General features: G+C 46.2%; 1 protein-coding gene across 1 annotated transcript; it reads right to left on the minus strand.

Moving 5' to 3' along the window:
- Positions 1-12,454: 12,454 nt before the first annotated feature.
- On the minus strand, positions 12,455-16,836 carry Octalpha2R (alpha2-adrenergic-like octopamine receptor). Its single transcript, XM_084600817.1, has one exon. The coding sequence runs from the start codon at positions 16,567-16,569 to the stop codon at positions 14,953-14,955; it is 1,617 nt and encodes a 538-aa protein (XP_084456943.1). The 5' UTR covers positions 16,570-16,836; the 3' UTR covers positions 12,455-14,952.
- Positions 16,837-17,722: the final 886 nt, after the last annotated feature.

Raw genomic sequence — 17,722 nt, forward strand, 5'->3', positions numbered from 1 at the left:
TTTGCTGTCCCTGCTTGAACTATGCCGCTGTGGACGCAGCCTGCCTGCCACGCTCTCAGCCATCATCTTCATCAGCTTGACTATACCGACTGCAGGGCGAAGGCCTCTGCCATATTTCTCCACTTAACCCGGTTCTGTGCTAGCTGCATCCACTTGACCCCTGCGAACTTCTTAACCTCATCCGCCCACCTAACTTTCTGCCGCCCCCTGCTACGCTTTCCTTCCCTTGGAATCCAGTTTGTTACCATAAGCGACCATCGATTATCCTCTCTTCGCACTACATGTCCTGCCCATGTCCATTTCTTCTTCTTAATTTCCACTAGAATGTCGGTAACCTGAGTTATTTTTCTGACCCACTCTGCACGCTTCCTATCTCTTAATGTTACCCCTACCATTTTTCGTTCCATAACCCTCTGGGTTGTCCTCAACTTAAGTAGAACTCTCTTGGTTAGCCTCCACGTTTCAGCCCCATAGGCTCTCAGCCAAGTCGGCAATAAAGGCTCGGCGTTCATGCCGGCCAAGCAATTCAAGTCTGTGCGCATTTGCGTCATTGACTTCGCGAGCACGTTCAGCTGCTTTGCAAGGTTCGGCCTGCACAGTTCATCATTGCCAGAATTTTGCATCGGCATGCCCGAGCCGCCCACCTCCAGCTCAGGAATAGGAGACCGCCTATTTATGCCAACATCTGTGGTTGATCCCATGACTCGTGTCTCCTCAACGCAAACTGCAACTGTTCTCTCTGCATCAGTGCAAACTAAATTGGCGCTTTCCGCAGGAATCCGGAGGACATGACTGAACGACTGAACTGATGACTGCATAAATCTGCGGGGAAGAAAGTGCCACTATCCCCTTGGCAAAGAAGAGGATGATGAGAAGACGTACTTGAGTGTAGGAGAAGAGGAGTGGTGAAGAGGAAGTGTGTTCAGATCCATATTACAGTTGGTAGTGTGCGCGTGTGTTGTGTCTCTTCGCTTGTGTTTGTGTTTGTTGCGCCACATTTCTGGGTATTATGCAGCACCAGCTAGCCCCTCAAGCCGTTATTTCTAGAATAGCGCAACCGCTGTTGACACTGCTCGTGCACAGAACATGCAGCAGACGACGCGGCGTCGGTTTATGTCGTCACCGGCTACTCTGGTGGCCACATCAGCAAGCTGTTCACGAAGAAATGAAAATATTAATTTTTTTAAAATTATCTCTTTTTTTTTTAAAGATATATCTGCATAGCTCCAATGGAGCTTCAACTTTGAGGTTTAGTTGCTTAGCACATTTGGATGATGCAGTGAACAGTTTATATTCCAAATTTGGTGTCATGACCTCTTAAGATGCAGGCGACCATGCTATTGCACAAAACGTCGAGACAATGCTCGGGTTGAAATAAACATTCTGGAGGAAACATCCTTGAATTTTGTTTTATTTACCTCAAAGGTATTCACAGCAGAATACGTTGCATAACAGGGGTGGAAATGAACCAGAATAAGCAAACAATGCACACGCAGCGAAAAACAAACAACAGACTCCAACATGCACTTAGGACAGTCGATTTGAACAATGTTTTTTTTTTCTTTTTTTTTGTCACATTATTATACAATGCTATCCAAAAGTTTTTGAGGTTCGCTTGTTCATCTCACTGTGAGCACAGGAGGGTGAATTGGAAAGCGCGTGCAAAGGCAGCAAAGAGTTGCATTTTATCAAAAAGTGAAAGCAAACAGTCGTGAGTTGTTCCTGCGGGACGCTTCAGGCAAAAAAGAAAATAAATAAAACTCACGTGCTCATTCCTCCATGGCGTAAGCAATTACCCCTCCCCCCCCCCCCCCCCCCCCTCCCCCAAATAAAACATCTCGTCAAGGCTAGGTTCCAGTACCAGTTTGTTCGTTATGTTCTCTTTGTTTCGACTCCCGCTGTTTGTTTGTTTTTTTGTAATTCAGACAACAACAAGCGCATTTGCATGGCGAACCTGTAGCGTGCGAACTGTGTGAGACGGGTTAGGGCTGCGTTTTCTGGATGAAAACATGCGCACAGGTTGTCGATAATAATGTGCAGTGCGACAGCAGACAAATACGACTCCTCCCTTTGAAGTTGGCGGAACCGTAAATATTTAATGCTAAATTGAAAAATTGGATAATAAAGCGATGCGTCATGAACAACTCAAATTAGCCCGACAAGCTACGTAACGCGTCGTCTAAAGTAGATGGGACTCGAAAACTGTGATTTTTGTGCCTACTGGTGTTTTTTTTTTTAAACCTTAGTTGTTGTCTTTCCACGGCAGACGGCATTTTTCTCTGTCGAAAGCCTCTCCAGTACTGCTCCTCACATAAAATACTGTCACTTGGTACTTTTAACCTCGGTGACTTCGATTATCAGTTTGAACAGCTTAACTTCACGCCCTTTAGTCTCCCACGTTTCGCATACGTCACTGGTTAGCATGGTGTGAGTAGAAGCTGTGGCTTCCGATTTGGTTATATTTTAGCGGAAATAACGTTAAATACACTTTTATTTATTTTTTTTTTTTGCGTACACCTAGCGCGAAGCTCTGTAAAGAACAAACTGCACGTAGCCTATTCTCTTCTGTTCGCTATATATTTTTGATTTCGACATTCTCGCTCCTCACTCGTTTTACTGTAGGTACTGCTTAGACGTCATGCGGGCTACCACTGTAGCAAGAACAAGTACGTTGCGCCTTCGGCGGCGTAGGTACGGCACGTTTATTGATATCTCTCTCTTTTTTTCTCAAGTTCAACCTAATTTTAAGCCATGGAAACAATACGTACTATCGTGGAGTGTAAAGAGGGGTGGTTTGTGTAACACGGCTGACTTGGTTTACGCTACATCGAAGTCCAGCCCAGTGAAAATACACAGATATATAGCAAAGTTGAAAAAATAGCCCTTTTAAAGTATTTATGTGCCTGCATTCCGTATTAATCGAAAAAAAGGGACACTTTTTTTTTTGTTGCAAGCACATGCATACTGCACGTGACCAGTTTCAGATGACGCCGATACCGTTCAGTTCGTTTCAAGTTCATTTCGGTGCAGGCATATTAGGCATAAAAGCTTGGGCGTTGCGCACAAGGAATGGGTGAATTATTTATTGTTTTTGTTATAATTATTGTTATTGCTGTCGTAGCTCAGTTGAACTCTTACACATGCTCGCTAAGACGCATTAGAACCAAGTACATAACAAAATAAGTGATGGAAAGAGGTAATTAACAAGTTTTACGTCGTTCTGAGTGCCTATGTACACGTGCAGTGATGCACATATTTTTTCTTATCCTTCTTAGGTTTGATCCACGCGTCGCTAAAGGCAACTGAGGACATGTGCAATGTGCTAGTTCCGGTAACTAACACTTGCACTGCAGTGATAAGCACTCCCATTGGTCGAGAAACCAAGTTAAGGAATGTAAATGTTGAGAAAAGTAAGCATAGCCAAAGCCAGTATATGAGAAAGGCCGTGTTTTCCGAGGCGCCACAAGTGTGCTCTAAAACAAAGAATAATTGAAGCAGACGTGAAACACGTTTTGCTAAAATGAAGCCCGACGGTGCATAGCCCTGCTGGTACGACACCGTGTCGTTAGTAGCTTGGGATGCTGCCGTTGATATGTCGCGTTTGCGTCTTTAGGCGTCAAAGTTCTGATTTTATTTTTTAACAGACTGCGCTGCCAGAATTATCATCAACCTGTGTATTAACCTGAACACGTCAGCCCATCCCATCTCATATTGCTTTTCTCTGCTCAATTTTTTTAATCTTTACAGCTTCGCAGGCATGCTTTGGCGCGGAATATACATAACCACGCTGCATGGTACGCTAGGCATAGGTATGAAACGCAGTGTTCAACAAGCACCATGGTATTCAGTTCTGTGGAGCGTTTGCTATCCGGCTTTGCGTAAGTTAACAATAAAAAGCGATGGCTGGGAAAAAAGAAGTCAATAAAAAGGCGAAAGGTGTTCAAGATATTTTTCTTTCCTCCGTTTCTTTCTGTAACAAGATGAATATAAAAACAAAACAGAAAAATAAAGAAAGAAGAAAAACGGAGAAGATCGTGGAACAGCCATTTGGATTGTTGTTCCTGCTACTGCTTATTCCAGCATATATTTGTTTTCTTTTGTGCCGTACAAAAAACAGATCACGTATGCATATGGTTTGCTACCGTCGAACCGATTCAAACATGAACACGTTTGTACTGGCCCACGCACGCAAGACTCGCACACGACTGACAGAAAAACCACTCGCGCACAGTCACACGCACATACGTCATCACGTTTCGTCACTCGCACTTACGGTCAAGCGCGCGCGCGGTGTTCATAGTACATCTAGAATCTCATGTGTGTATATATAATATTTATATGTATATATGCATTTTCATATGGTCGTATGTACTTATAACGTACTATGTGTAACATTCATTACTCGTCAAGGGCTGGGCATGAACGGGCCACAAGATGGCAGGTCCTGTCACAGTTCCGGCCTTGTCGGCACGGGCATTGTGTTATAGTATACATACATGTATATATAACATATTTATTCTTTATATATGTATATACGTACCACAGTTGTTTTTTGCAACCACAAGAACAATCACGAGAACCGACAACAAAAGGGACTCGATCACCACAGTTTGTAAACAGTTTGCGTGCCGAGTAATATTGCACAATCACAATGCGTTACGTAGGCAATCACATCAGTCCGGTGATTACAAGGGAGCTTGCAAACAACGCCTGTTTTGTGAGCTACGCTAAAGCAGAAGGAACGGTCGTAGGCTCATTTGTGCAGGCCGTTTAAACCGCGCTAATATGGGAACAGGCAACCGATAATAGGCATGTACTGATATACTATAGCCAAGCAACAACTTAAAAAAAGTTGGAATAAAGACCAGACGCTCCGGGAGGCTGTGCATCATATGAACCGGTTTTACAGTGCGTGTATTTTTCAAATCGCTGTCACCAGATGAAGCAGTGTTCGGCATTGGGTAACAAGTATTCAAATGCAGCGAACAGTACCAACCTAAGGTAGGCTTGTTGCGCATGACTCACGCGTACAAAAAACAAGCACACCACAACTGAATGATAGGCAACACTGTCGCACGAGGCGACGACTAGACCAGTATTAATTTGAAACATTATACCACCATTACGCGCAGTTATAAAATCTACCCATTAATCAATATGCATGCTTTTTTTAATTACGGCATTATATTTAGGGGCCCATCTTTCGAGGTCTACGAGAGATTTGTTTGTGAAAGACGAAAGTATAAAGGCATGTAATGATAACAGATGCCATGAGGTTCCCTTTTTCAAATGCCAAATATTTCAAACGGCTCCGAGTGCCCAAGTAAGTCTCGGCATATTGAACTTGTCTACATGCTTAGCAAGTACTCCAAGAAGTGTTTGATTTCAGCTCTCTAGAACCTTAATATGACCAAGAAGTGGGCCTCTAAAACGCCGCCAGTGCATATTTCTTGCTTTAGTTCTTAGGCGCTGATGAGCTTTTCTACTGCGTGGACGCAGTTGAACGGCAGCCGTTCTGATGAGGCTAACTAGTGGGTTTAGCGAGGCTGCACACGTCCACTGTGAAAAGGTAGATAAATTACCGAAGTACTGAAATACTGTTCTGCTTCCCAGACTCTAAACACGAGTCGCCCTTTAAAGAGTAAAACTGGAGTAACAGTCCCTCTGGTCTGCTCCCGCATTCTTTTCAAACCATGGGGTAGATTTTTGTCGCTCTATTGTTAGCAACAAAGATATATTTCCACCACAAACAGCATTCATTTAACATTAGCATTAACATCTCACATATTCAATGGCTAATGACATTTAATAATAATAATAATAATAATAATAATAATAATAATAATAATAATAATAATAATAATAATAATAATAATAATAATAATAATAATAATAATAATAATAATAATAATAATAATAATAATAATAATAATAATAATAATAATAATAATAATAATAATAGTAATAATAATAATAATAATAATAATAATAATAATAAAATCTTCATCGCCCGCAATATTTACACTGTCTTTTTCTGTCGCACCTAAGCATCTTGGTGCTTGTGGACGGGTCGGCAGGAGCAGTGCATACCATGCACTATGCAACAGTGCGTACGCGGTACTATTCGTCTTGAAGTTAGCAGTTAGAAGAAACTGAAATCTTGGTTAAAATATTGGTTACGATGAGAGCTTCACATGTCTTGAAGTGAGGATCTGCTTCATTTCTGACCATATGTATTCCACATATTGAGAGATGGAAATCATCCCAACACTTGTCTGATAGGGAGTGCGCCAGAGGACGTGTTACTCTCTTTTTACTCTCTTGTAGGGTTGTTTGTGCTTAGAGTGCAGGCGTTGGCTTCTTTGTTCGCAACACGGTATCTATGCTGAAAAGCAGTGTGCGCCCAAGGACTTGCTGGGCCGTTCACGTAAAATAAAGTGAAGTCGCGTGTGCCCATCCTTTAATCACCCAGTTTCTAGATTCAATGCTCTAAATGCACCACATCTTTAATTACTACAGCGATGACAAAAGACTACTCATTGTCGTTCTTATGCTTTTTTTTTTTTTTCGCACAGAGTGTTTCCTTCCAGCTTCGTGGATACGGTGGTTTGCTGAAACCTTGACTTGACTAAAAAAAAAAAAAAAAAAGGCTTCTTGACAACGGGAACTCAGTCTGCCGAAATCAAAGACTGAAAAACGTAATTTCAAAACTCATTCTTTTTCTTATTGTCGAGACGTTTCTGTCGTGAGTTTGGCTACCAGCTGGAGCATCATCATTAACCCCTTATTGAGCAGTGGTGTTATGAACACTTACAATCGTGGTGCTTTAAACCGCATTTCACTGTTTCATGTTAGGTCACTGATGTTCAAGTTGAAGTTGCCCTACAAAACAAAGCACAAAAGAACAGGCGCATGACGCTTGGGTACAGCAGTGTTGGATGACTATCATAAATGGCGCAAGGGAAGTGATTAAGCTGGAGCGGGTAATTTTTGGTGGCGGTGTCGTTACCAGGAAATAGTTTTTTTTTTTCTTGTATACACCTGCTGCGAAAATCTGATCAAATTGAAACAGAGTTAGTGGGAATTTGAAACTATGCCACGCCCCACACTGCGACTGGTGTTGAAATGAGAAAAGAAAAGACACTTGAAAAAAAAAAAAAGCATAAGCCTTCACGCTCGGCTTCGCTCCACCAGAGTGTCCGAGGTGCAGAGAGCTACAGACAACAGGCCCCATCAGTCACGCATTCATTCGCCCAATAACACACTCGCTCACAGCATGTGCGTCACTAATTAGCAAAAACCGACCGTTACAACAACACATAAACACGCAGTCCTCGCATTCCCAGTCAACAACAACAACAACAACAACAACGAGCAGAGAAGACAACACGGAGACTCGAGACACCGAGAAATATGCCTTTTTTTTTTTTTCGTCGGTCGCTTCTATTCCTGCTTCTTCTACGCAATTCTATACGCATCGCATTTTTCCTGCATCTTCCCTCTCACATTTTCCTTCTCGCCCTGCGTAAGCACTACACCTATCTTTGAAGCCAACGAGTAAGTCCAGCTGGCCTTCCTTCATCGTAGAAAGACCTTTTATTTGTTGCGGATTGCAGCACCATTGAGACAATGTGTGTTTGCTTGCTGTTGTCAAAAGTGTCATCGCATTCGTCGTATTTGTGAGTGTGAGCGCAGTGGAGTGCATTGAGGGAGAATTGTCAGAAATGTTGCCTTCCTGGGATAAATAAAGAATGTTTGTTGCAAAATTATGTGCTCTAAAAGAGACATCAAGAAAGGAGGGTGGGGAGATTGGAAGAAGTGACACTCTAGTTTGACGGGTCTTTTATCTTTGTCATTTCGAAGCTACCTGATTCAACGACAAGCGGAATGGGGCCGAAGTTGATGTCCGGCGTTATTGCGTCTTATACAGTGTTCCTCCCTTTTAACCTCCTGGCATAACCATGAGCACAAACCAATCTCCAATGAGACTTCAGGTGGGAAATATGTGTATACTGTCCTTTTAATGCTAGCGTATTTCCGAAGTATGGTGATTGTTGGAAGAGGGCATAAATGAATGTAACGGAATAAATTAGAGGTACATGTTCAAGGAAGCAACGTTCTGAAATAGTAAAGACGTTTATGATCACGCGATATAATTTCGCATAATGAAGTTTCATTCATGTCCAAAGAAATTAATTTTTAATAACGAATATAATCTCAGAACAAAGGGTTGCGGTGAAAAAAGTAATTTTTTCAAGGATGTTCTGCTCCCGTCTCTAAGGAATTGGTTCGCAACCCCCAACATACGCAAAGAACGATCTTCTCAGAGACCGCAGAGAAACGGGAGAACATAAGTGCAGAAATGGTGGAGATGAAATTCTCGACTTCGAGGCGAAGCCAAAAAAATAAAAAAATAAAGAAAAACTCTCCTCATTCCAGTGCAGAACCACCATTCCTCACAATTTGTTACTGCGCTGTTTATAGCGTCCTTACGTCGAGCGCCGATGACAAAAGACGCTTGGCATGAGGTTCACGCATTTTCTTCCGAAGCAAACAAGAACTAGCACAGAAGACAACCGCACTCTACTCCATATTAATGCAAATTGGACCAGGTTTCATATCAGCTGCCTGACCGATGTTACACGGCAATGCAGGGATACAAAGCCTTCTCACAAAAGAAGCGAAAAAAAAAAAAAATCACGGAGCGGTATTCTATTCGCTACAGTGTCCGCTTGCTACTTTTACCCCTCAGGGAATTTTAATTATAAGAGCAAATCGGCATAAAAGGCTTTGCACAGGTTTAATAGCATCTGCACTTCATAAGAATATATGAAGGAAAGACGTCAGTTACATATGCTTGCACTGGACATTAATCTTCAATACTCCTTCGCGGTTAGGTATATTTCGAAAAGTGCTGTTTGGATAAGAATCTCACTCTTGGATGAGGGCCGATATAAAATTTAGAAAAGTGCCTGCGAATGAAGCGCTTGAGTTGATTGGTTTTGAAAAAGCAGGGTCATTTGGTGAGGAGATAAGTAATGTGTACCCTATAAATGTGTAACTTATATATGCGTAACTGATAGAGGATTTTGCGGAGATGGATCACATGCTTGTGTGGTTGCATACGAGCATGTCATGTCGGGCGCATGTGTTTATCAGTGTTTGTATCGGCGTATGTGTTTGTGCTTCGGTGGCGTCGGGAGTCCGAGGCGTGCAAGGTGCTGTAGTCTTTGGTGCTATCGGGCCCGGTATATAAGTAAGACATGAGGGGAAGAGTATGGGGTTTCGAAGGGCTGGAGCTACGAGAAGAAATAAAATGTGAAGCGGGCAAAAGAAAGCAAGCATAAAAGAGCGACACCTGCTTGACGGCGGGATTCTATACGCGTCAACATCAAGCCGAGCACCTTACTGCATTTTTGTCCGTAATTTTGCAGTGCATTTTCTTCCCTTGTTTCTTCATCCAAGAACAGCTAAAGTGAAGTGCGATGCAGGCACCACATGCCACTAGCATCGATAACTCTGCATTTGTAAACGTTCGTCCGCTGTTTTCATTTTAGGCTCAATTTTTTCTTTCTTCCGGCATGCATATAACGAAATAAGCTAGTTCCTTGTAGCACATTAGAAGACGAGAACACTACTGTAAGCGTCCTGCAAATACTTAGAATGCGTTGGATCAGTTACAACTGCTCACTAACAATAAAGTTCTTATTGTCGACGCAATCAACAATATAAAGTAGGGTGAAAGACTAAGAGACGCGAAAAGAAATTTTCGCAGCGTTTTGATCAACTGCAATCAGAGACAATAAAAGTGCAAGACTGCAAGAGCTAGAAGTTCGTGACATATTGAATGAGTGGTAGGACTTTAGAGGAATTATAGTTCTGGAATTCGAGTCCTTAGGACTAAGTTTTGTTTTTTATAAGTCGGAGGCAGCGGGCCTTGGATTCATGTTCTTGCTCATATCGCTCATAGTTTCTGTATTACGTACAAAACGCTGAGCTGATTGGATGCTTCTAGAGACCACGGAACATCACAATGACGCGGATGTGTATTGCTAGATTATTTTATACAAGGGGACATTGGTTTAGGCGGGAGCAGCGGATATTTTTGCCACGATAGATGCCGTTGAGTAACAGGTAACGCCAACAACAACGTAAAGCGCTTAACCGCACGCACCTTCTTTGCCAAAAGTAAGGTTTGCTTCCCGCTCATATAGTGGAGTCCTTCTGGCTTCTATAAGAACCAAAATGCCCGTAAAGGTGAGACGAAGTCCCACCGCAAGTTTAGAGCTCGGGGTTGGCGTAAGTACCCGACTCAGACGTTAACCAAGCCGTCTGGTCGCATTTGGCAATGAAGGCACCTGCAGTGTACTGTCAAATCAAAGTCTATGAATAAGCGAAGAAAATTTAACTATCTACGTACACTTCCCGGAAGCAGCCATGTATATTAAATAGAATTGAAAAAGGACTTGTTCTAAAAAATTCTGTCAGAGAACGAGATAAGACTGACGCTGAGCGAAACCGGGCATAGCAGTTCGAGGTATATGTTGCAGATGGAGCACACTATATTATGCAGTGCTTGAAAGCTTAGCTACGAAAGGATCCCGCCTTTCCCCCAGATAAAGTTTTCCTTATATTGAAACCGCAGGTGACATTCGTCTTTGGTAACTGTGAAAAAGTTTCTCAGTGTTGTCTGCCGATGGAACAATACTCAAGGCACGCAAATAACTCAATGATAAATATTTTTTGCGGCTGTCTGATCTGCACAGTGATCTTGAAATGCTAAGAAATCATTGGTGGGAATGTAGTCTTCTCTGTATACTCCTAATTACGCCAGATATTTTCGCAAAGAATAGGAAAAGAAACGTTTAATTCCAAGAGTAGAAGGACGTTCCAGCTGTTATCTTCAATCAGCAAGCTACTACAAGTTTCTATGCTCGTTTAGTTTTGTCCTTCCTGAAGCAAGCACTGCTAGCGGTGAACTGTATGTACACAAGTACGACAACCTTCGCTTTGCTTTTTACCGGCCTTGAATTCAGGCCAAAGCTTTCCTCTCGGAGTGGTTTGCACTTTGAGGCAATTTAATCTACTTTATTTACGAATGCGGCTAGTACTTTTTATCGCTCAGCTGCATCTCATGAACTTCGCTGCTTCTGTGTGTAATGGCATAGGAGGCGCGACGATGACTTGAGGCCAAATCGTCTCGTCGTTCTCGGAAGCACTGCCGACGCTGGGTTCCTCTACGCCCAACTCGGTACTTTGCCAGCTTCCTGCGTTAACGACACAGGTCGTTTGTCAAGGCAAGCATAACGCTTCGCCTGACATTTCACTCGACCAAGTCTCTTCGGCTTATCTAGTTGGCTAATTAGTGACTGCATCGCTATTAAAGCACCTGAGCAAGGACGATTCCCATAAGGAAACTCAAAATAAAAAAAACGAGGAAGGACATTACTTACTCGGCCAGCGCTCTCATTACGTTTTTCATTTTTTTATTTATTGAAAGCGCATCCGTTGCCCCAAATGGTGAAGTGTTGTCTTTATTTTCTTTCTTTTTTTCGGCGCACCTTAGAGAAAACATATTTTGAAATTTTGCGCGACGCAAGCTGTGGCGATTGAGCTCGCGCTGTTTTATGTGGTGTGCAGATCACAGTCACAAAGCATGAATCTGTTGCCAGTTCTTCTGAAGCAATCTAAAACTATTTTCTCTGCTTCTGCAAGTTATGGCACCCGCCATAAATCTGCTTAAATAACTTCAGATGTTTAAATAATTTGAAATAAACACAGACCCCAATCTATTCAACTGCACAGCTCCGACAGCAGTAATCCACGAAGAACTGCCCAACCCGCCTCATCATACATTTTCCTCACGCTTTATGACAAAGATCAAAAGTGAGCTCTCGAAACTCAGCCCATGTGTATGCTGAAACCTATAACACATGTCTCAATGAGCATATTATTCGCGCAATTCAAGCGCGGAATTATCAGAAAGCGATAAACTTAACATAATGAGTGATCTTGAAGGGCTTCCTTATGAAGCCGCCTTTCGGACACTCAGTCGCTTAACTCTTTTAACATTAATTGGCAACATTAACTGTGCCTGACAAACTTTTTCTAGCGCGCGGAAGTCTTTATTATTTCTGTACTACCAGCAGACGCTGTATTGCTTCCCTGAGTGCTGACGGTGAGCCATTTCTAGCATTCGCATGACAACTGAAAATCATCATCAGCGGCAGTTTTATTCACTGCTTTTATCCACAATTCGTGCGTTTCTAACCCTCACACTGCACTGACCCTGTCTTTCTCATTCTCTTTTTATTGTTAATTTTCATTTCGTGGAACTGCTCACTACTTACTTCTTTCGAATTTTCTTATATTAGTGTATGTTTTTTAAAATAAGCATTAACTGCTCGCGCGATCAGTCTAGTAGTACGACTCAAAAAAAAAAAAAAAGAATGAAATGCGCTTTGTCGCTATGGTTGAGAACTCATACAAAATACGCTTTTCTTCCTTCTCAAAGTTAGCGGTAAGTTGGTGCAGCGACTGTTGCATGTTCCTCGAATGAATATAAACAAAGGCTGTAGGCCCATATGTTGCTTTAAACTTTCACCATGCCCCTGCGTGGCTGCATAGTCAGCAAGGCTGGTCATCGCTGCTTAAACTCAGATACTTTCGCGTAGAAATTCAAGTGTCGCAAAAATATTGCTCCAAACATAATCCTCGACAGCGAACTGTGATCGATATTTGCCTTCAAGTCCAAATTGTGAACAACAGTTATTTGCTCCATCGTTTACATCTCAACATGCCAGTGCAATAGAAACGTGCTCAGCAAGTACTGCTAATGATGAGCTATTTAATTTAACTAATGTGGTTAGGCCAGAATATTAAGTTTTGAAAGCAATGTTCCTATGCCACAGTGACAGGTATGGTGAAACCTACTTCGCACTTCATGTCTGGCTCACCGTGCACATAGCATAACTGCAGAATCACCACTAGTCAGATGCATCACCCTGTCCAAGAATAAATGGTCACCCCTTTGAGCACGTCGTCCCCGACTAGAACTGCTTCCGGGAAGAAACAAAGAAATGCAACTGCTGCGAAAAATTGCGGGGGAAAGTCGTGCAAGCTGTTAAACGGAGGAGCATGTCCTTTCTACGGATAAGGGCCAAGATAGCGGTGAGGAAGATGGGCGCCCTTTGCTTTAGTTGCTTGATCGCACTTCGACGCATGCGGTGTAGTCTGGCGACTTAAGTGTTAGGGAACAGCGTAGTGACTGGGGGTGTTCATTGCGAGTGCGTGTGTGTGCGTGCGTGTGAATACTCGTAGGGAGACGATGAAACCTTTTTTCACTTTACAGACAGGAATGAGAAGAAAATAAAAATAAACACAGTAGACTACACCATTGCAAAAAGTATACAAAGTTCGTGTCATCCGGAAGCTCACTCTCTCTTTTTTTTAACGGCTTGTATATAAACGCTTTGGAGTGCTGTGACGGGTGTCACGTTGTTCAGCATTATTTACAGCTCGGCTTGTAATATATATGTATATATCTCTCCGCAAACAAGAGCTCTCACCATTCAAAAGCTGTCTTTAATATTCCTTTTTGAGTGAAGGTAATAGCTACATGTTTTCACGTCCACAAATGTTCGTGCATGTTACTGTGTGTACTCTGTGTGTGCGTGCGTTTGCTGTAAGCTTCCTGCTCACCTTCCCTGTGACAAACATTTGCGGCTAGGTAAGCAAAATTGCCTTGCACCTTGATTCAAACATGTACCGTGGTTTTTCCACCTTGGGAAACTTTCATTTCGACATTCAACTTTACATACAGCACTAAACATGGATTCCCTGAAATTTAAGCGCCCTGACATCAAATGACTCACTCGTAACTTGAAAGCCAGAAGAAAAGAAGTCAATAATATGGCGCATAGAGGGCAGGGACAAGCGCAGCACATAGTTTCGAATTGGGCGCAACAAGGTCTCCACGTGATGGGTTTCTTTCTTTCTGGTTCTTCACTACATCGCCGCCCCATATGGACATACGAAAAAATGAAAGCTTTCTAGGACCCAAATTTTATTTTCGAAGTCTTCTTTCCGTGCCCTTGCCATTCTGGTGATTGGTAGTGTATTCTGAGAAAATTTCGTCACCTTCCTGCTTCGCCCGGACATCATGTTCTGAGGGCATATATTCTTTATGAACAACCAGGTTCACTTCATCCCGGAGAGCAGCTGGCAAACTTTTGTGTTTTGTCTGCGTGTGTTTTATGCGTGTTCTTAGACCGTAGCGAAGCGGCGCTTGCACGACGCTTCGCAAGACAAAAAGAAAAAGAAAGCTAAGAACCTGCGAAAAATGAAAGTTCGCGGCAGACACGAATCGTCCATCAGTCAGTCCTGGAACTGCTCCCGCCGCGAGTGCCACGTGTAGTATACGGTGGCCGCGGCGGGGCTGATCGCGGTGAGGTGTGCGGGGCAGCGCGCGTAGGTGCTACGGTATTATAAGTAGTTAACAAACATGTATACACAGTTGTGCGGTCGTGGCATGTGTGCGCAGCGCAGGCACAGCACGGCAGCGGCACGCACGGTAATCGTCTGTGGTGTCGTTGGCCACCGCCGTGCGGCGCGCGTGGCGGCGCGGTTGGACTCTGGCACTGTCGAGGCGCGAGACGCACAGACCACAGACGGCGTGGACAGGTCCCTGGGCGCGCGCGGAAGGCGGGCTCCGATGGCGAGCGGGCGCTGTGAGCGCGCACGACACATCCACGGGGTGCGCCTTCTCCCGGAGGTTTCCTCTTGCTACGAGTACGGCGAGGACAGGAGCAGCAGCAGCAGGCAGCGGGGTTTTCAGAAGCTGCGGCGGTTGCGGGGATCCTTCGACGGGCGACGCTGCGCCGCGGCGGCAGTGGGCCAGGCGGCGTTGTGGAAGACAGCGCCGGGCCGGATGGCGGCAGCGGCGGCGCAGGATCACTTGAAGAGGATTTTGCGGAAGGCTTTGCGGAAGTCCCGGTTGAAAATGGTGTAGATGATGGGATTAACGGCCGAGTTGCAGTAGCCGAGCCAAAAAGCGACCGCAAACACCGTGCCGCTGATTTCGCAGCGCTTGCACAGGGCGCCGAGCACGTAGATGACGAAAAAGGGCAGCCAAGCCAGGATGAAGGCGGCCATGATGAGGCCCAGGATCATGGTGGCTCGGCGCTCGCGGGCCTTGGCCAGCTTGCGCTTGTGGCGCTCGGCGTCGGTGGGGCTGTGGCGTGCCACAGCGTACGTGAGGCCCTGCGGGGGCACGGGCCGCTTCTTGGCGGACCGGGCCGCCGCCACCGCTGCCCCGCCGCCGCCGCGCCTGTTGCCGCCGCTGCCGCCCGAAGATTCGCCTCCGGCCGCGTTGGAAGACTCGCACAGCTCGCTGTCCTCGTCGCGCTCGTTGAGGGACAGCGTGGAGCCGTAAGGAGAGCGCGCGATCCGCGCTTGCGGCGCGCTCAGCAAGCCCGGTGCGTCGTGCGAGCCCTGCAGCGGCGCCGCCTCGGACTCGTCCCGTGGGCCGACGTCCGGGGCCCTGAGCCCGAGGCCCTCCTGGCGGCGGGGCAGCGGCGGCGACGGTGGCGAAGAGCTTGGCTCTTCGGGAGTCTCGATGATGATCTGCGGCGCGGCGCTGGGCAGAATGCCCCTGCGCTGCGCCCCTCCGCCGCCGCCGCCGTTCATCTTATGTGCCGCCGCCGCCGAGGAGTCCGGCGGGCTCGGGTTGCTGAAGCTGGTGCACGTAGTGGTCGTGGTCGTAGTAGACTTGTCGCGCACCGGATCGTTCGTTAGCTCTGGGACGTGCCGGGCCTGCTTCTTCACGTGCCGGCGCGCGCGCGAGCGGGCCGCCAGGAATATCCGGATGTACACAAACACCATGACGACCGCGGGTACATAAAACGACCCGAGGGCCGAGTACAGCACATATCCGACGTCCTCGGACACAGAGCACTGGGGGTAGTCGGAGGCCTGCTGGGACTTCTTCCAGCCGACGAGCGGAGGCAGCGAGATGAGCGCCGAGAGGAGCCACACGAAGCAGATCATGGCCATGGCGCGCGAGGCTGTGCGCTTCTTGAGGTACTCGACGGCGTGCGTGACGGACCAGTACCGGTCCAGGCTGATTAGGCACAGATTATTGATGGAGGCGGTGCAGATGAGCACGTCCAGCGCGGCGTGCACGTCACACCAGAGCGCGCCGAAGATCCAGTAGCCCATCAGCTCCTTGGCGAGCGAGAAGGGCATGATGATCAGCCCGATGAGGAAGTCGGACACTGCCAGGGAGGCGATGAACCAGTTCTGGATCGTCTTGAGCGTCTTCTCGGTGGCGATGGCGATACACACTAGCATGTTACCCACCACGATGAGAATCATGATGCACGTGACCACGAAGGCTGTCACCACGAAGCTCAGCTTCGAGTAGCGGCTCGGGTAAGGCGAACCGTCCCAGGGGTCGTCGGGCACCGCCGGCCAGCCGGCCTCATCATCCACCGAGCCATTGCCTTCGAGCGTCGCGTTCAGCGCCGCCACGCCGTCCAGCCAGCTCAGGTTGGCCGTGCCGTTGCTCATGGCCGCCGCCCCGCCGCGCCTCCTCGTCGCTGCCGCGCTCCGCCGCTCACGGGCATGGCCGCCCGCCTAGCGCGGGCCAGCCACGCCGCACGGTGTTCTGCCGGCCGCAGAGGTCTTTCCGCAGGTTCCTGGCTCCCCGACTCCTCCTCCCGGCAGCCAGGCTCGCTCGTCGCCTCTTCGGTGCGCGCCCTCCTCCTGTGGGAAGAAGTGAGGCTGCGTTAACCACCGGCGCTCGCACGCTACGCGCTAGCATGACGCCGCCGCCGCAGCGCGGAGACGCAACAGCTGCGCGCTCTCGATCACGCGCGCCGCCGCTGCGCTCTTCACGCTCAGGCAGTCGCCGAGTAAGACCGCATGCGCGCGCACCGCAGTTCACGGCACTTCTACCCTGCATCCGCCATTCGCAATTCCGACATCGGTAGCATGTTTTTTTTTTATTTTAATATGAGGTAACTTTTAAACAACTACAAACTTGCTGTTTATCTATAGGGTTTGAACTTTGCAGACACATGAACGTTACGAAATCAGTTTGTTTTAAGAGGTGGCTGAGGGGTGCAGTAGCTGAAATGGTGAAGGATCAGGGGAAGGGGTGCTGTATGTTCACCATACATTTGGAAGACCGTGCATTGAAATACGCTTATATGCCGTTTCAGAAAGACAGAATTAGTTCGAGTCTGTGTGTGTGTGTGGGGGGGGGGGGGGGGAGAGAGAGAAGAGGGACGGTAATTAGGGTGCTAGACATGTGATAAAGACAAAGAAGTTGCCTGAGACGTACTGGTAGGCAGTAGGCCTCTTTTTGTGAGGAAAAATTCGAAACAAAGGTTGCCTTTGGAAAGACGTTCCTTCATCGAAGCGGGCGTGACGGAGGTGTCGTATTGGGACACGCTACCTAAAAAGTTCATAAAAAGCCACCAAGCTTTGGTTGGATTTGCCATTAACACAGATAACGCACTGATAGATGATGATGTAAAAGTGAACAATAGTAGGTACAACTTAAAGGAAGAAAATAGCTGTTGGTAATAAAAGGCCACGGTTTCACGGCGTACTGTGCTATTTTGCAGATCAGTCACAACAAAAGACGAAATCAACCTTTTGATGCTAACTGCACTGAACAAATTCGAAGCCGCAAAATTCTTGAGATTGTAACTTTGTT

This window comes from Amblyomma maculatum, chromosome 4 (assembly GCF_055883805.1).
Source record: "Amblyomma maculatum isolate TAMU_Amacu chromosome 4, ASM5588380v1, whole genome shotgun sequence".
Classification (NCBI taxonomy): Eukaryota; Metazoa; Arthropoda; class Arachnida; order Ixodida; family Ixodidae; genus Amblyomma; species Amblyomma maculatum.